Raw genomic sequence first — 20,111 nt, 5'->3', positions numbered from 1 at the left:
ATTTTTAATTTTTAGGGACGTGTAACAGTGATTAAATTATTGTAATTTGCGTTAATATTAATTTAAACACTAGATTGTTGCATTGTTTTTCACTGAATAATTTATTTAGTTGCAGTATAATAATAATAATAACTTTTATTAGCTTAAATATAATAAATATATGTAATTTAATAGTAAATACAATTTTGAGGATATATGCGTTTGTTAAGATATTAAATTACTGCGTTGTACACTTTTTCAGGCAACTGAGGAAAATTCAATTAATTCTACATATATATATATATATATATATATATATATATATATATATATATATATACTATACTGCATTTGCGTTAATCATTGATGCCCTGGGGATCTGTTATAAGAAACATGACCAACAAAAAAAAGTCAAACATTGGTTACATATCAGTGTGGCGAAAAGGACACTGACCTGCGCCGTTAATGTAAACAAACCCCTGTGTTAGTTGCTCATTTTCTGCGACCATTTTAATTGATTAATTATGGAGAGAGCGAAGCCACGCTTCTAAATAATGAATGAGTCTTGAATATTTTACGCTATGTGGGAGGGACTGCATTGTTAGCGTTAGTTCTCCGAGCCGTCAATCAAAACTCTGACCCCGCCCCCTCTTGGCGTCACACGTCTTTCAAGTGACGTCAAAGTGTCTGCAGGTGTTGGAAGAGGCGCAGTATTGGCGTAAGCGACGCTTAAAACGGCTTTTACGGTAAGTCAAGAGCAGTAATGTGTGTTTGAAATATTTCACGCTAAATAATTAGCCTTCCTTAACGCATGTGTGTGTTTTTCGCTGGGAAAGCGGCGAAAAATGAGCGGAATATAAGAAGAATAACCTTCATTTGACATGGACATCGCGCATCCTATGCTTCTATTTATACTCCCCATGAAACACACATCTGCCACATAGCCTTTGAAGCCTTGGCGGAATCGAAACATTGTTTGACTCTTCGTTTTTTTAAATCTAAATGAGAATAAAAAAAATCGTTGTGTTCTTTAGCATCGTCTCAGAAGATGGAGAATCAGGTGAAAATATCCTCCGCAGCAGCAGCAGCGTTGCATGTACATGTGCTGTTTCCTATTATGTAAGGATGCTCTGCTCTTTTACTGGTTATAATTTTACTTGCATTGTATATAATATGCTAGTATAACAGGTAAGGTCACATAGAACCATTCATAATATTGCACATGCATTTTTTTTTCCGCTAGTCTATGATATTTTCCACCAACATTCAACAAAACTGCTGTTATTAGTCATTATGTCCTGGATGCTTTGGACCATTTTCTCACGTTTGCTACTGTATATATTGGTTTCTTCGTTTAAAAACGCTTGGTAGTCTTCCAAGCTGATCTTTTGGCTTATTTCAAAGTGGTTTTGGGCACTTTCCAGCTTGGCCAGGCTGTGAGACCAGTTAAACCTGCTTAAACCAGCAAACCATCTTAGACTGGTTTAAGGGGTTTTCTTTGATCTGGGTTATCTGACTGGTATTTTGAAGCAAATCAGCTTGACGGTTCTTGGACAGCACAGCTCTAGCCACACAGTGTCCAGTGCTGTAGGTCTTGATTACCCGGACTTTTGCATTATTGAGGATTTGAGTCTAAAGGAAGAGAAAGGTGCTCACTGGAGCAGAGTGTAATTGCTGCTGAAACCAGCTATTTTACAACAATATTTAGCCATAAAGATGTGCTCCGTCCCCCTCCCCAAGTCGTTCCGGCAGTCTGTTTTTGTTAGGCTGAAAGAGCAGCTGGTCTAAAAGTTAGCCTCTATTTTTAGTCTGCTGGAGCCCTCTCTTATCAGGAGAGATGCTGACTTTAGGATGCTTTGGTGCTCTGCGATTCTTTCCGACACACCAGACGCGGTGTGCTGAATCACAGATCAGCTTCCAGGGTCTCCTGAGGAGAAGCCTTTTTGTTGAATTTGTGCCACGTCTGGTGGAAGTCGCTTTGATTGTGATGAACACACATAGAACCAGGCCATAGTGGAAGGGAATAATTAAACATGTTAAAATCTCTAATACAAGTTAGAACAGGCACATTCTGTTTTCGCTTCGAACATCTATGAGTTCTTTCTATCTAAAGATCTTGTTGCCCTTAAACCAGAATTTAAAGCCAATCTCTAATCCAATGAGCCTTTTGCTAGATCCAAATGTCTGTGTTCAGAATGAATTCTGGTTGCTTTATTGAATACTGTGCAGTATATGTGGCCTCCAGTTATCCTGGGGAATCTTTTTTGTAAAAATATTAAAATTTACTCATCGTCATGTTTATACAAACTTATATACACGTTATTGTGTGGATCACTCCAATTTTATTGAAATTGCATGGAGATGAGCAACCTCCACATTCTTCAGAAATTTTCCTTTTGTGTTTTACAGAATTGAAGGAATTTTCGTATTTCATAACATTATGTGGTCCGTCAAAATTATGATTGAAGACATGTTAAATATCACAACTGACTCTGCAGTTGTTACTCTCTAGAAATATAAGGTCAAGCACATTGCATTGTGGGACACGGTATTGAACAGTCTGTTGTGTACTGTGCACAGTATGCATGCTAAATAAAGTAAAAATAGCAAGCATATGGTAGTGTGAACAGACTCCCTATAGAAGTGTGAATACAGACTCATGTGATAGAAGTCTGTCATGCTGTGATGAACAGGAATGTTTAAGGTGAAAGGTCAGCTTTGAATCTCTCTTTCTCTTTAATATTTGTGTATTTGTGTTTGAGTTAGAGAGATTACTAAATACTTTGTGTATGTAAATGTATACTGTACTGTATTAAAAAAAACAGAATGCATTATCTGATAAAGTATTATCTGTATTTTATGATATAGGCCTATTATAGTACAGTATATATACTTGTATAATAAAAATTAGAATTTATTTGTATAGCACTTTTCATACATGGAATGCAACTCGAAGTGCTTCATTTGCAGAAAACAAATATTAAGAATACAACATCAATATAAGATATTTCAATTCAACAAGTATAAACAAATATACATAAAGAGTGTGTTGTGTGGTGTGTGTGTATAATTATTCAAGGATGCATTAATTGATTAAAGGTGACAGGAAAGACATTTATAATGTTACAACAGATTTCTATTTCAAATAAATTATGTTCTTTTGACCTAAACTAATATATCAAAAAATCCTGGTGAAAAAAAAAACAATCATTGTTTCCACAAAAATATTAATCAGCCCAACGTGTCTTGTGCAGCAAAACAGCACATTAGCATGATTTCTGAAGGATCATGTAACACTAAAGACTGGAGTAATGATGTTGAAAATTCAGCTTTGCATCAGAGGAATACATTTAGTTTAAAATGTATAAATATTAGGGTTGGGCAATGTCTACAAAATTGAAGCATCATGATGCAGGCTCAGCATCGTGATGTGTATCAGCCATCGGCGATAGATGATGCCCCCACCCTAATGAATATATATTTTTGCTGTATTTTTTTTGCTGAGTTTGAACTGTAGTATTTGTCTTTGGCGGTCTGATAAAATAATGAATCAAAGTTGAAGGCATAAAATTGAATCTAATATTATCTGTGGTTAATGACACTGAAAATGAAAAGTCAAGTTGAGTGCATTGTATTATGGGATACACATTATATTTCACTGAGTACTGCACATGTTGGTATATATAGAAGGTCATACAAGTATTTCTGTGCATTTAGACAGCAGCGAATTCTATGCAGGCTCAGGCATATGCGTTATGCATACTGCAGAAATAGTATAATAGCATGCTGTTCCTCCATGTATGTTCCAGCAGGGCTCCAGACTGTGACTAAAATGATCGCATTTGAGACAAAAAAATATTTATTTGTGAGTTAAATTTTTTTCTGAGGTCGCCACTAAGGCGCAGGGCCCTATTGATCCCCTAAGGATTTTTTTTCTTTACTATCCAAGATTTTTTGAGGTCCTTAACGTGCTCAAAAACTCGCATGAATTCACACCAAACTTTGTCAACATGATTGCAAAACATTGAGGAAGTTAAATTGTGTGAAATTGTACATACCAGTGTTGCCATGGCAATTTATTAAAATAACAGTAAAAAAGGAAACAGTAATTTTTTTATATGAACTTACATGAAGAAAAGTCGTTTTGAGGAAACATCTAAAGATACATACACATGGACTTAATCTCATTCATGTGAAGAAAGTAACAGTAAAAAAAAGATAGCAGTGCATTATCCAAACTCTTCAGAACTTTTTATATATGGAGAACAAGTCATTCTTAGGAAACATATTAGTTTCATAAATTTAAAATCCTCAGAGGAGTTACAAACATTAACATTACACATTAGACAGAAATTATAAATTAACTATAAATTTTATTTAATAATGTAGTAGTTAATTTTGAACAATATTAACTAAGATTGATAAATGCTATATAAATATTGTTCATGTTAACTAACATAGTTAACAACTAAAACCTTATTGTAAAGAGTTACAAAAGTTGTATATATTGTTCTGTGTGTGTGTGTGTGTGAGAGAGAGAGAGTGAGTCTATTTTACACCCTTGGTTTAAAAGTCTCTTCATTTATATCTGTGATTTTGTCTGTAATACTAAGCTGTAATGCAGGCAAAAAAATTTCACATGCTTATAGATCCTTAAAATCGTAAAAAATAAAAAAAATAAAAATGCTTAGATAATAAAAGGTTTTGGTAACACTTTTCAATAAGGTCTCATTTGTTAACATTAGTTAATGCAGTAACTGACATGGACTAACAATGAAAAATATATTTTAACAAATTTTTTATTTCTTTTTAATATGTGTGTGTTTGTTTTGCAGTCTTTAAGTTATAGAGTAACCCTTTCATTGCTGTATCCCTTAAAACCAGACTGACAGAGGGTTACTGTAAATGCATGTGCCCGCTGTGCACAGTTTTCCTAATGTTTTCCTAATGCCACCGGGGAGGCTTTTGCACTTATGGCTTGGGCCCACCATATATATATATTTTTATTTTTTTTAGGGCACAAGGCACTAAGGCGCAGGGCCCTATTGATCCCCTAAGGATTTTCTTTCAGCCTTCCGGGGGTTTTGAGGGGCCTTAACATATTCAAAAACTCTTAAATTGCCACACACGTTGTAATCTGCGCCATTAGGACACTGCAGAGGGACCCAGGCATGGCACAGGGGCTCTACGGCGCCCCCTGGAACACAGTCAGAAATCTTGATGTATATCTCACATTCTTGCAGGTATTCATATGAAACTCGGTACATATATAGATCTCATTGAGCCGAACAACTTTTGCACTGCATGTCATAGGCCCTGCCCAACAGGAAGTTGGCTTTGAGTCACTTGTCACATTCTGATGGAGGTGTTAAAAAGACAATGTCAGATTAATGCCGTGGCCTGGCAGCTGCTCAGACATTTCAATTTGTTCCGAGTTCCTTGCCTGACTGATTTTCAGTAGCAGGTGACTCTACCGCTGCTGTTTGGTCACAGGTCTCAAGGGATGAGTGATAGATAGTGAAAGGACGAAGATTCACTCAGCCAAAGTCAATCCAAATAAACACTCATTTTGAAGTATAGAGCTTTTGCTTGGTGTGCCATCCTCAGCATGCGCCTAAATGTAGCCTAATAAATCACAGTGGCTGTGTTACAAAACCTAGTTACCTGCCCTGCTTTCTGCTTACTACATAGGCAGCTATGTAAAGCGCTATTCACAGGCAGCAGCTGCATGCGTCATATAAATATAATATGATTTTGGTGCTTTACAGTGCTACAGTACATGCATTTTACTCTCAGCTCTCAGTGTTTGTTATTTTCTGACAGTGTTTATGGTACATTTGGGAACATAACATCTGTGTTAATGGCTATAAACTGATTCCGCTGTATGGCCTAAATGCCCCAAGATGTTAATAAGCAAACATGTACAAACATTCTCTTTTTTTCTGCATCCTCCAGATGGCTTCAGCTACAGATAACCGTTATGGACAAAAGGAGTCTTCCGACCAGAACTTTGATTACATGTTCAAAATCCTGATCATCGGGAACAGCAGCGTTGGAAAGACCAGCTTTCTGTTTCGTTATGCAGACGACTCCTTCACGCCAGCATTTGTGAGCACGGTGGGCATCGACTTCAAGGTGAAGACCATCTACAGGAACGACAAGAGGATAAAGCTGCAGATCTGGGTGAGATCATGGAACACATCTGTGCCAGTTTAAGGGCTTGTTGTGGTCATTGTTTAATGAAGACAAGAAGAAGTTAAAGGTGTTTTTTCAATTTTTGGAATTTGCTTTTGCTTGAATTTTTGGAGCTTATTGCATTCTATCTATTTTCTTACTGGAAGGTCCAGAGTAGGTGACTCCTTGAGAATGATTATACTGGTGTTTAAGTTAAGTCACTGATATTGATTATTGATATTGACTGTCTCGTTTAAGACTTATAAATCTCATTGAGATCTCAGAAACAGAGATTTGGCTTAATGGACAGGAACCATCTGCTGAGTTTAATGTGTAAAATTGCAGAAAATATTTACAATTGTGATAGAAATGCCATAAATCTAAATATTTTAAATCAACTAATGGAGAAAATCAACCAATTAAGCCATTATGGTTTAATGGAGAAATGTTGTGGTCACTCAAAAAAAAGGCCTAAATTTAAGATTTATGTTATTTGAATTGCATATTAAATTTTACATCCATTTAGATTCCAAAGGTTAACATAATCAAACTAATAAACTTAATATAATGCATATTTGTCAATTTAACAAAAATGAAATCTGTAACATTTCTGTAATAGTACTAAAATACTGAATGTGTTTGAAACAAACAATAACCAGGTGTATATATTTGTCATCAATCCAATTTTTCAATCACATACATTTTATAACTGAATAATGCTTGTTTTACATCTAGCCATATTTTAAACAAAATTTGTCATTTTCACAAAGAACATTTCAATGCGGATTCTCAGCTATTTGAATTAATGCATTAAAAAAATCATTCAAATAAAATCAAATAGTCAGTAATAAAATATATTTTTGAGTGCAGAAATCTTACTGGTTTCATTTATGTATGACTGACAAATATGCATAACATTCAGTTTATTATTTTATGTTAACTGTGTGTGTAATTCAAATAATTGGACATGTTATAGGCAATTGAAATACATGCATTTTAAATCCAGGCCTAAATATTTTTTGAGTGTACAGAGATATGGAGAGAAAGAGCAAGATGGTCAGTAACCAATAGGGTTGGGGAGGTTTGTTGATGCACTAGATGAGTAATCAGAATTGTTTGTGATGTATCAGGCAGTGCCTCAAATTTTTCCTCTGGTGGAAGACGACCCTCCCCCACCCCACAGACCCAAGCAGATCCACACACACACACACACACACACACACACTCCCACCATCTTTACCATGGACAAAAAAAATACTGTTGTGCATCATGCAGTGTAGGCCCATTTACTGAATGCTGCAGAAAATGTACTATATATTCCCTACTATATTTCTAAAAATAGTATTAAATGTGTCAGACCTCAAGAGTGATTCATAGAGTGCCGTCCAGTTGTCATCTTGGAAATATAAGAGATTATTTTGCATTTTAACCCTGTAAAGCCTGACATTTTAAATAATAATATTTTTTTTTTTTTTTTTTTTTTTTTTGGAAACTGCTTATTGAGCGTTTAGACAAAATACATTTAAAAATCTAAAATTACAAAGTGTTTTTTGTTCACTATCATATTTGATACATAAGGGCCTTTATGGCTTATACTGTACAGTATGATATATGGAGCTCATACTAGAGGAGGAAAAACATTTAAGTTTTTTTTATGAGAGTTTTTATGGAATTTGGTGTAGTTGCTGATATTTATATGACAAAAAAAGGTAAGATGAAATACTGATAGCTTGTAATGTAACTCAATAAGATCTTTATATATAGTATAACTTACATAAAATGTATATAAATCTTAGTTGACTGTTTCCTAATTATATGTCTTAATAAGATTAATATTTGAATGTTTAGTTTTAATTATAAAAGCTCTAGTTTCAAAACATATAATACAATGCTATAAAATGCAAATTGATAATTTATCAAAAGCTTTATGATCGTATTTGATACTCACATTTTGAGTGATTTTTCTAATAAAGTAAGCCTAAGTTGGTTCAGTCTGCTAAGTGTTCATCTTGAAATATTACTAACAATATAAAAGATATTCTATTTACTTAATAAAAATCATTAAAGATTTCAAAAGACATATGTATCTCAACCTGAACTTGCCCATTTTTAGACACTAAAAGGCCCTCTACTTGCTAAATAAGTATTAGTCAGGTTTTTCATCAAAGTTTTGATCATGTTGATGATTTAGAGGCCTTGCATTTTAAATATGATACATATTAAAGTACATTTTATATGGTTGATCCAATTTTGTTCAAAAATGTCAGATCAAGTGATGTCCCAAGAGATGTTAGGAACTGCAGTTACTATTGCTTACAGTTCATTTGTCACACTAGAAATGGAAAGTCTAGTCAAGCGCATGCAGTGTGCTCTTTTGAAGTCTGCATAGTGCATACTATTTGATTTTTACTTAGCATGGAACCAAAATTAAATTTGAACATAACAGTCATTGTTTCACATAATGCTCTGTATGATTCAGAGACAGTGTAACAGAAAACAGAAACTCTACGCTGGATTGCAGCATTCTTGTGAAAAGATGATTATGTATTACTGTGGTATCAGAGTCAAGAGCCAAACAGGGTTTGCAGTCTCACAGATCTTGGTATATTAATAGAACCATCAGTGCTGCTCAGGAGACATTTTGCTCTTGTGAAGTCTCTATAGGAATTATAGGTTACGTCTGTGAGGATTTCTGTTGATTTATTACAGTAGTACATAGTGGATATGTTATGTATCAGTTCTTCTCTAGACAAACTCATAGTTCTGTCATACTAATGTTTCTCTCAGAAAGTCTTTTGTGGTTGAATCAAGCTGGAGTTGCTCATATGACTTAAATATAACCAAGTAGTGAAAAAGTGCAGGGGAAAAAAAATATACCAAAGGTCAGCAAGATGAGGAGCTTGCACATGTAAAGGTATAAAATTTTTTACAAAAATACTTTATTTAGAGGCCAAAATGTGTGAAGTGCTCATAGTGCAAACTAAAAACGGTTTGTTTTTTCTTTGTTCTTGCAGGATTTGTGAAATAAAGATTATTGAATTTCTTGCTCCTTTTTTTAAAAAGCTGTAGTTTGTTGTCAGTCCCTAGACATGCTTGTTTGGCCTCCTGCATAAGTCTGGCCTGTAATAACTGAATGGGGTGTGTGTTCATATAATTAACAGGCTCATTTCTCTGGTGCAGTGAAGCAGAGATCAGTACCTTAATAGTGGATGCTTATTGTTAGACTTGCTCTCAAGTTTCTTGATAGGAGGAGCTGCATGTAAAAACCGAAACCACATATAAATCCTGTTTTCCTGGTTATGAGAAAAAAAGAGAGAGACTCAATGAAGGAATCTTCAAGGGTTTCGTACAACTTGTAAAGTCGACAGTATGCTGGTGTTTTCCCCTCAGTTTGTAATTTTATTTGAGGTTTTTAAGTCACTGATTTTCGCCAATGCTGCATTTATTTTGTTCAAAAATCAGTAAAAACAACTTTAAAGCACCATCTATTTAATATATTTTACAATGTAATTTATTCCTGTGATGCAAAGCTGAATTTTCAGTCTTCTACTGTAATGCTTCAGTCTTCAGTGTCACATGATCCTTCAGAAATCAATTCTAATATGCTTATTTGCCGCTCAAGAAACATTTCTTATTATTATCTGAAAACAGTTGTGCTGTTTTATATCATTGTGGAAACTGTGATACTCTACCATTTAAAGGTTTGAAGTAAAAAAAGAAGACAGCAATACTTACATTCAGCAAAGCTGCTTTAAATTGATAAAAAGTGTAAAAGAAAAAAAAATCATGGTTACTAAAGATTCTGTTTCAGATAAATGTTATTTTTCAACATAGATAATAAGAAACATTTTAAATAATTGAATACCAATAATAAAAGGTGATGAATGAGTATCAAATCAGCATGTTAGAATGATTTCTGAAGGATCATGTGACACTAAAGACTGGAGTAATGATGCTGAAAATTCAGCTTTGCATCACAGGAATAAATTACATTCTAAAATATATTGAACAGACGTATACTGTATTTTGTAAAACACTGGTTTGCATTTGTTCCTATTTCATCTTGTGCATTACTGGTTTGTTCCTTCACAGGACACAGCAGGACAGGAACGCTACAGAACCATCACCACCGCCTACTACCGTGGAGCAATGGGCTTCATCCTCATGTACGACATCACCAACGAGGAGTCTTTTGCCGCAGTGCAGGACTGGTGAGTTAACTAAACATGCAAAAGAGCATGTTCTGCGTGTGTGGAAGAGTGGCGTAGTTTCGTCTACTACACAAACCTAAAACACATGACACTTGCTGTGTTTTCAGCATCTGCTGTTTCAATATGTGAGAAATAAACACATGAACTTCATCTCCAGAGCTGCCCTAAGACTCACTTCAGCAGCTTTTCACTGTTTTATTCGAGAAAAACTATCGTCAAACACACACTGGATCTCAAAGTTCTTTTACAACAAACTGCCAAAATAAAAAATTATCACATAAATGTATTACTATTGTAAAATTAATAATAATAGTATTATTTTTTAAGGTTTATTATCAAACAAGCTATACATTTTTCCATCCATGTTTTCATTTTTTGTTAGCAGCATATTATATTTGACAAAAAAAATGCAATGTTTTGTTATAAATGGTTCATGTGATTACATTTTAAATCGTTAACAATGTATTAATTCATTTCATGAGACATGAGATAAATTCATATTAAATCAAAAATAAAATGGAACAGAATTTAGAAAATAAGAAAAGAAATGGGGCTTCTAAATTACTACTCTGTGCTACTCCGTTGAGTATAATTGTCAAGTCAAATCACCTTTATTTATATAGCGCTTTACAAATAGTGTCTGTGCAATCAAGCTCACAATATTGCCAGAAATTAAGTGTCCCCAACTAAGCAAGCCAAAGGCATCAGTGCCAAGGAACCAAAATTCCATCAGTATCAACTATGCATTATGCATGTTAGTTTTGTGAACTGGTATGTTTCGTCATGCCATGAAGAAATATAGGGCTGAGTATCTTTAGCATAACAGTGAAAACTATGTTTCCTGATGATATCCCCTAAGGGTAACATGTAAAGCATGAAAAGCAACGGTCCTAGTACTGAGCCTTGTGTTACCCCATACTACACTTGTCATCGATATGATACCTCTTCTTTCACTGCTACGAATTGATGATGTTCAGAGAAGTATGATTTGAACCATGCCAAAGCGATTCCGCTAATGCCAATTTTCTAGTCTATTCAAAAGAATGTTGTGGTCGATAGTGTCAAATGCAATGCTACGATGCAGCAACACTAATAGAGAGATACAACCATGATTGGATGATAACAGCAGGTCATTTGTAACTCTAATGAGAGCAGTCTCAGTATTAGGATACAGTTTAAATCCTGACTGGAAATCCTCACAGATACCATTTTTCTCTAAAAAGAAACATAGTTGTGAGGATACTGCATTTCCAAGTATCTTTGACAGAAAAGATAGATTTGAGATTGTTGAAAATTATGAACAATCAAGTTGTGTATACATTTATTATTAAGTTCTAACAAACATGTGGAAAGCATTTTCTTTCCCATTAATGGTAAATTAATATTGTGATGAATATAGATATCACATGATGTGGAAGAAAAACATTGTGATAAAGTTCAGCCCTAGAAGAAAGTTTAACAAGCAAACATTTAAACAAATCTGACTGTCTCTGGCAGGTCCACACAGATTAAGACGTACTCATGGGATAATGCCCAGGTGCTGCTAGTGGGCAACAAGTGTGACATGGAGGATGAGAGGGTGGTGGCTTCCGAGAGGGGACGACAGCTCTCCGAGCATCTCGGTAAGTCGTGTTTGCCGGTTGGCACAATATAAATGGATATTCACAACAATGGTTTCAAATATACTTTCAAATATGAGCCTCATTTTTAAGGAAATATCCATTTGCTGATAGATACCATATTTTCCAAAATATATGACATTTTTCATCATCTGAAAAGTCCTGGAAATTTTTCTTACACCGTATGGAAAAGTTGGGAATTTGACTTTAATCATTTCTATAGGTCTGGATAAGTATGGAAAGAAGAAAACGAGTATGGAAAACTGTTTGTGTTTCTGGACAGTTGGCCCTATTATTTTTTTTCTAAAATGTGAAATTGAGAAATTCTACAAATAAATTCACCATATAAGCAGAGTGTTTTGTATGCCATTTGGAGCATGCAGCCAAATGTTTAGTGATAGTTTAACATGACTGAATAAATTCAAAACGTATATTATCATAACGCAAAACTGTCTTTATCATAAGCAAGTCTCTTCGCTAAAGCACAACCATTTAAATCAGACTGCACTTTGCTGTTTGGTGATCATGCAACAACAAACCACAATTACAGTATCAAACCGCTATGTCAGAGGTAAATATATTCAGGTTCTAAAGCGTTTTAGGTTTCTTCTCATCATGATATAGCTTTGAGAAAATCAGTGCATATGGTGAACATGTGAGATTGAATCTGCGATGTGCATGAGAAAATGAATATTTATTCAGAGAGAATTTATGTTCTCTATTCTTTTTTTCTATGTATATATTTATTATAAAAATAATAACTTATTTATTTTCTGTCCACTTTTTATTCTTCTAATTACAAAAAAACACCTTGCTATGTGTACTGCGTTAGACATTTGTAAGTTGCTTTGGATAAAAGCATCTGCTAAATTATTAAATGTTAATGGCATAATAGCATGCATAGTCACAAAGTGACATACATGTTAAAAGGTGGATAAAAGATTTTAAATATGGTCTGAAAATTTTTACAAATAAGTTTGACTCTGGAAAAGTATGGACTTTTTTATTAAATTTTGAAATGATAAAATGTGTGAACATGCTGCTATTGTAGGCAGCTCACTGGGTTTTAGAGCCTTGGTCTTGACTTGGTTTCTTCTTTAATCTCCAGGTTTTGAGTTTTTTGAGGCCAGTGCCAAGGACAACATTAATGTTAAGCAAACCTTCGAGCGACTGGTTGACATAATTTGCGAGAAGATGTCAGAGAGCCTGGATGCCGCCGATCCTGCAGTGACGGGAGCCAAACAGGGGCCGCAGCTCACGGAGCAGCCCACCGCTCCGCACCAGGACTGCGCCTGCTGAAAATCCCACGGCTCTAGCTGCACTGCCTTGCACCAACACACAAAAACCACCCATTTAGGTTTTTGAAAAAAAATAGAAACATAAAACCCTCAGTTCCCATACCGCCGTCTCTGGCCACACCCTCTAGCCCCTCCCCCTCCTCTCCAAATAATCATTTTGACATCTCAAACTTTAATGATATTTTTTAACCATTCTGTTTTTAAAGGAAAGCCTTAGCGCATTTTAAAGGGATAGTTTACCTAAAAATTAAAATTCTGTGATTATTTGATCACCTTCATGTTGTTCCAAACCTGTATGAGGATTGAACACAAAGGACATTTGAAAAAATGTGTTTAACCGAACAGTTGCTGGTCCACTTTTACTCACATAGTATGGAAAAAAACAACTGTTTGGTGACCAACATTCTTTAAAATATCTTCTTTTGTGTTGAGCAGACAAAAGAAACTCATAGGGGTTTGGAACAACTTGAGGGACCATAAGTAATGACAGAATTCTCATTTTTAGGTGAACTATCCCTTTAAGGGTTTGATTAGGCCTGAAATTATAATTAAGCCCACATTATGTTTTAAAGACTTTATAATTAAGCCTAAATTGAAATTTTAGGAGTGTGTTATTAGGCCTTAGTTCGGCATAGCACAGAAAATCGGTTATCTGAAATAAGTTTTCGATGCCTTCATTTTACATTATATTTTAACATTTTTCTTCTTCTACTCTTCCATATCCTTAAATTATTTATGAACAAATATAAAAAAGCAAAATGGACAGAGATTTCTGTATATTTATTCCAAAAAGTGTACATAATAAATACAGTTCAGTATTTAAATAATACAGTTAGAAATATATATCTAAAACGTTTTTGTTATTTTTTTGAAATTCTGACAAATATAAAGAAAGTTAGAGAAGTCAATGCTGTTCTCATGGTAAATCTTTGCAGTGCTCGTCACAAACCTTTCTTGCTTATTTGTATCTGTGACATTGTATCTTGTTCACTGCCTTGCCTCATGTAATTTCAGTCCCGGGACTGGAAGCCAGATATCATACACAAACATTCCTTAATGTAAATTTGCATGGAAGGAAATAAAGCCATTTAGGCAAATAGTGGTAGCATTCCTTTCTCAATGCTTCGTTAGGTCTAGTCAAGTGTATTTCTAGTCAAAATCAGAGTTTGATTTGCGGTCATGCTGTTGCTTATTTCATTATAACAGCAGACCTACTTACTATCAACAATGCTCTTATACGCTCTCAAAAATTAGCAAAAGTTACTGAGATTGTGACTGGCATTTCCCATGATGACTTTTTGGACTGGCGTGTCCTGTGAAAGATTTTACGTGGCTACCAGGCCTGCAACAATAATGCAAAAATCAGTTTGAAAAAAAAAAAAAAAAAGAAAAAAAGCCCATGGTAAGTATTAATGTTTACATGTGCAAGATCCTCCCTGATTATTCCTGCATCTTTCCTTTGCTATTCTGTCTTCCTTTAGTGAAAACATACTGTAAATTACATTTGAGTCTTTGGTTTTATGTGTGGACTGTGTTGTATCGATTATGGGCTTTTAAAAAAATCTAAGTGATATTAACAAAAAATATATAAAAAGAGGATTTAAAGGATGTTCTTTACCTGCTGTTGTGTATGCCTGCTTGTGAATGAATGTGTCACTTTATTACAGAGCAATATAGAAGAATATATCTTTTCATGTGTTGCAGATTATTTATCGTTCTGTTCACAGTACGTTTTTGTAGGATGGAATGGAAATGTGATTGTTTGAGTAAGTGGTTTAAATCCTAGTCGCAAAGTACTGTTGTAAACCAAAGCAGGCAGATAGACTGACTGTGACGTCTACTGTGGAGCAGGTTTGCTGAAATTCAAAGGCCTGACTGTATTTGTGGCGAATGCTGTTCGTTATTTCAAACTGGGGAAAAAATAAATAAAATTATATATATATGTATATGTTGATGTCAGCAGAACCATTGCTACATCCATGAGGCCTGGGACGAGTTGTTTGAAGGTGGGTCCCATTTTGGCCTAATAAGCAGAAGATATACAGTAGATAGAGGAGCTTAGTGAGCCCCATGCATATCAGAAATGAGAATATAATGAGTTTGAATCTTTATTAACATCACAGCTCACCATGTAAGGTATCCACTCCACGTTCAGATGTGTTTGTGTGTTTGTTCTCCATTTCCTACATTTTTATCTAGAATTATTTTTATTCATGCTTTCCATTGTGATTTTTATTCTTCTTCTGATAATCGAGTGTAATGTACAAGGAAAAAACACTAATATGCAGTAGTAAATGTACTGTACTTACAAAGTGTCCAGTGGTGAACTTTACCAAATCAACTGTCTATGTTGTGAAAATGACTGAACTTATACAAAAATAAAAGTTTGTGCCGTTTACTTGAGGCTGTTGCATTTTTTGCCTGTTTTTCTGAATTTGTTTAGATGTCATATTGAATTTCATGTGGATGGAAATGAGGCCTTGAGGAAAGGTCCTTGAATACATCATATTAACAACTCACAACTTTTACAACTATTTTATGGAGTTTTTGTTTAGTGTTTTTATTTTTTTATTTCCCGTAATAAGGGCACTAATATCTGGTGCTACCCTGTCTTAGGTCTATTGGTTTATCGAAAATGAATAACTCTCTGTGCAGTTTCATTGACAAAACAACCACAAGAGAACTAAAGACAAACTATTGGCGTTGACCTAAAAATAGCAGCACTCCACTGCTATTTTCCATCATGTTAGGATTAAGGCTGAATCAGCTGTTGTCATGGTAACAGTCAGCGTAAGGTCCATGGAAGAAAATGCCACTGATTGGCTGGAAGAAAAAATGCTGAGGGTAATCATATTTCTGAAGTTATGCTTTATTGGGTTCGAGCCACAGTTAAAATATATATCAAATTGCAGAGAAAAAGAGTTTATAAAACAATTGACGTCTCTTAGAACTTATTTTTTTATCCAGTTTTGCAATTCCACACAATTTTGGAACAACTTGAAGGTGACTAAGGGATGACAATTTTCAGTTCTGAATGAATGAACTATAATGCAGAGATGACTCTCGGCAAGCCATTTTTATGTTGACGTCCCAAAGATAGTTTAAATTTACTTTCAAGACCTTAGTTTTGGAGATCTGTAGATGGGTAAAGACTGCAGTTACCTAAGACTTCACTGAATGTCAATACATGCAACTTGTTTCCATTTCTTTAGATGTAAAAGAGCACTCACACAGAGATTCTCAGCAATTGCAATATTTAACAAAAATGATTTATTCACAAGTGCATTATACACAAGTCAAGTTACACCATGGTTGTATTTTAAAGCACAAAAACAAAAAAACTTAAAACAGCAATGTGAAAACATGCACCAAAATGTGAGACAACAGAAAATAAAAACTATTTGGAGAAAATGGAAGAGCATCTTTACATCAACTTGTCCAAATTAAAATCTTCAAAGAAATTCAGGACGCCCATTTCAAATTAAGCTCACTCTTTCTGGCTGATGATCAAACTGAGAAAGTAGATGAGAAAAAGTATGAGACAGATTGTAAAAATTCACATGTGTTTTTCCATTAAGGGCTTTAACAACAAACTCAGTGCAAAAAGTTGTTGAGTACAGTTTGATACACTAACTGAGGCTTGTAAACGAGTCTCTAAAAGAAAATACTCAACCTTATGATGTTAATGTGTGAATGTCAAGAGACCTGAAAAGGTGCTCGTGTCTAAAGGGAGTAAGTAAGACATGAGGAGATGGTGTGTTTTATATCTAGTGTTGGTTTTTGACACCTTGTGGTTTTCCAGGCTTTTTGTCTTGTTGCTGTCCACGGCCAGTTCCCGTCATGCCTCTGCCACGGCCACCGAAAACACCTCAAAAGAAAAAGAAAGAAGTCTGTCAACTGTGTGTATGCATTTCAAAAACTGTGCCTGCAGCATTTAATATGTTAAACGAAATTATATAGTAAAAGTTATTTATTTACAAAAGCATGACTTTTATTATGAAATCAATATAAATGTGCGATCATGTGAAAAATTGGTAAACCATGATTATTTTTCATGCAAAGTGTTCAAAAGGCAACATTCATTTTTTTTTTTGCTGATTTTACTGAAATGTTGAAAGTATGACTTACAAAGCAACATGTCTCCAACATAAACTTAAAACGTTTGCATGTAACAGTTTATTTAGTTTTTTAGAGGTTAAATTTAAATAAAGTACTGCTCATACTACTTCTAAATTGTGTGAAAATATGAAAAAACTTTGTTCTAGTCCTTATATGGATCACCGATTGACGTTGGCAGACATTTAGTGAAAAAGTTTGGTACTGCGCCCAAACAAAATATTACTAAAAGCTCTTTTTTTTTTTTTTTTTTTTAAAGATATCAACTTCAAATTCGGAACACAGCTTGTGTAGTTTTATAGCTTTGATTTTCTAGAAGTTTTAGAGTCCAGCATATTTTAAAAGATATATTTTATATTAAATATAAAATTTCTGTAACTTTTTTGAAGACTATCGTCAGCTTTCAAACGAGACCATACTTGTCTGCGCTCCAAAGCATTCAAGAGTTACAACTTCCAAGTTGGGAATGTCATTCTGGGGTCTATGCTCCAAAAGTGGGATTGATACTTGACGGTAGCCATTGACTTCTATAGTATTTTCTTCCATACTATGCAAGCCAATGGCTACCGTCAGCTGTTTGGTTACAAACGTCCTTCAAAGTATCTTCTTTTGTGCTCAACAAAAAAAAAGACACTCTTCCAGGTTTAGAACAACTTGAGGGTGAATACAATGAAAATATATGAAACTTCTGTCACACTCTTTCTTTAGCAAGGGCTCTGAAATGTGTCTAACCTCTGCCGGCTCCACCACCTCTTCCAGGTCCGCCTCCTCTGCCCTTTCCCTGTGGTTTGTTCTGCTGCATGCCCCCCCGGCCACGTCCCTTCGACATTACGTCCTCTTTCACCATATCTATGATCTCATCAGGGATTCGTAAGTATTTAATGGTGCTTCCTCTGACGTAGCACTCCGGCATCCTCCAAAATTTATCTCCATCCTGCAAATCAGAGCAGGCAGGCATTACATTCCAGCAAAGACGCAAATTCCATCATGGCTCAAACATGTTTATGCGATCAAAAATGTTTCAGATATTCCAAAGAACACTGCATCTCGAGTAAAAAGGTTTTATTTACCCGTGAAGTGCAAATGACTTCTCTCAAGTTGATGTTCATCCAGTTGTCACAGCTGACCAGATGGCCGTTGTACGTCTCACCATTCTTTAACTCCACCAGCTGAAAACAAAAGCAGACTAACTTACTTGTTATTCTACTTGTGGATTATTGTGATATTTGTATCAGCTGTTTGGACTCTCATTCTGACGGCACCCATTCACTACAGAGGATCCATTGGTGATCCAGTGATAATGCTAAATTTCTCCAGATCTGTTCTGCAAACTATTCCTGCGCGCAGGTGACGTTAGCTGCCTCGTACTCACCATCGGGTGGTTCTGAGCTGTCTTCAGTAAAGATAACGGGAGCTAGGAGAGAAGAAGAAATCAAATGAACCAGTAAAGCTGGTAATGCTTACAGTATTTGACATACAAGCGCATGAAAACTTTCTTCAGTGCTTTGAATGAAGAGTACTCGGTATTACTGAATAAAGATTTTAAAAACACTTACAAAGATTGCACTCAGGAAACACAAGAACAGCAATTAGACTATAATTAACCACATATTATAATAGAATCGTTTTCATTAAATTCTCAAAAAAAAAAAAAAAAAAGTGATGCGAGTAAATATTGTTTAAAATAAAAGTGTTATATTTAGTCCAGAGACTAAGTGCTTCTGTTTGGCTGACAATAAAGTGCACTTTGTTGGTACTGGCCAATGAAAGCCCAAAATCTGTTTACTACATGTGCATGTGTTCGTAGTGATTTGTAACGGGTTTTATGTTTAAATCAAGTAATAATTGGTTTATTTTTAATGCAAAATTCCAAGTCTATGTGCAAAACGCGTTCGTTTTAATACGAAACGTTTACAGAGCTTAAGTAACGTTATATTGTTAAAAATATATTAAATATATTAAAAAGATAGGCAGCACAAACCGAGACATGCTAACGTTACCTAGTAATCTAGTATCAGATTGTGCAACCAAAAATATATTTGCATTGTTTTAAAGGTAAGTTTAGGTTTAGGGTAGGGGTAGGTATGGACATAAAAAAAAAGCTTCAAACCTAATGAAAAAGATGTTGAGTAGCACAATCTGACAGAGCGTGTTTCGGTATCGAATGCTAACGTTAGCCACCGGTAACCCGAGCTACAACTTCTCTACTCGACAGAGCCACTGAGCTTCAGTTTAACTAGCCCGCGAGTTTATAGACTTCGCTTACCATGTCAGCTGAGCGACTGATCAGTCCTTTTAAATCCCTAATAAAGATTTAATCGACTAAATTCTTAAATCACGAAGGTTTCTTCTGGGTCTTCTTCGCAACACAAGGTAGTCTACAAAACGTTTACTGTCGTACTTCCCGGTGAAAGCGGAAGCTATCAAAATAAAAGTCCTACTGTTAAACATTTTCTGCCGTTTCTGCATCGTGATATACATACATAGAGTTTCAGTCTTAAAGAGTTTGAGATTTTTTTAATCTACGCACTAAAATATTCTGTTTAGCATTTTACAAATGCATTCAAGAATGGTTAAATTATACAGTTTTGTATGGGTCTTGGCACACACAGAAATATGGGGAAATGAAAAAGTGGATAAATTAGCAAAACAAGCTTTACAGAGAGAGACAATTTTTGAATATGGGTTTTAATTGAGGTTTTAATATGGAGTAA

General features: G+C 34.9%; 2 protein-coding genes across 3 annotated transcripts; one reads left to right on the top strand and one right to left on the bottom strand.

The window, feature by feature from the left end:
• The first annotated feature begins 569 nt into the window (after positions 1–569).
• LOC109070624 (ras-related protein Rab-3A) lies at positions 570–14,835 on the top strand. The gene is made up of 5 exons (XM_019087159.2): positions 570–725; positions 5,935–6,162; positions 10,246–10,364; positions 11,862–11,986; positions 13,092–14,835. Exons 2-5 carry the CDS (start codon positions 5,935–5,937, stop codon positions 13,280–13,282), a joined length of 663 nt encoding a protein of 220 aa, XP_018942704.1. The 5' UTR covers positions 570–725; the 3' UTR covers positions 13,283–14,835.
• Positions 14,836–16,528: 1,693 nt separating this feature from the next.
• On the bottom strand, positions 16,529–19,822 carry LOC109070622 (U6 snRNA-associated Sm-like protein LSm4). Of its 2 annotated transcripts, XM_019087158.2 has the most exons (6): positions 19,664–19,822; positions 18,770–18,811; positions 18,468–18,566; positions 18,130–18,331; positions 17,069–17,149; positions 16,529–16,793 (listed from the first exon to the last, which is right to left on the bottom strand). In XM_019087158.2, the coding sequence occupies exons 1-6, from the start codon at positions 19,664–19,666 to the stop codon at positions 16,789–16,791; spliced, it is 432 nt and encodes a 143-aa protein (XP_018942703.1). In that variant the 5' UTR covers positions 19,667–19,822; the 3' UTR covers positions 16,529–16,788. The 2 variants fall into 2 exon arrangements, with proteins under 2 accessions (XP_018942703.1, XP_018942702.1); XM_019087157.2 differs by having other exon boundaries at positions 16,529–17,149.
• Between the last annotated feature and the right edge of the window lie 289 nt (positions 19,823–20,111).

The sequence above is a fragment of the Cyprinus carpio genome, chromosome B11 (genome assembly GCF_018340385.1).
Source record: "Cyprinus carpio isolate SPL01 chromosome B11, ASM1834038v1, whole genome shotgun sequence".
In the NCBI taxonomy this organism is placed as follows: Eukaryota; Metazoa; Chordata; class Actinopteri; order Cypriniformes; family Cyprinidae; genus Cyprinus; species Cyprinus carpio.
This window is presented reverse-complemented; position numbering and strand designations above follow the sequence as displayed.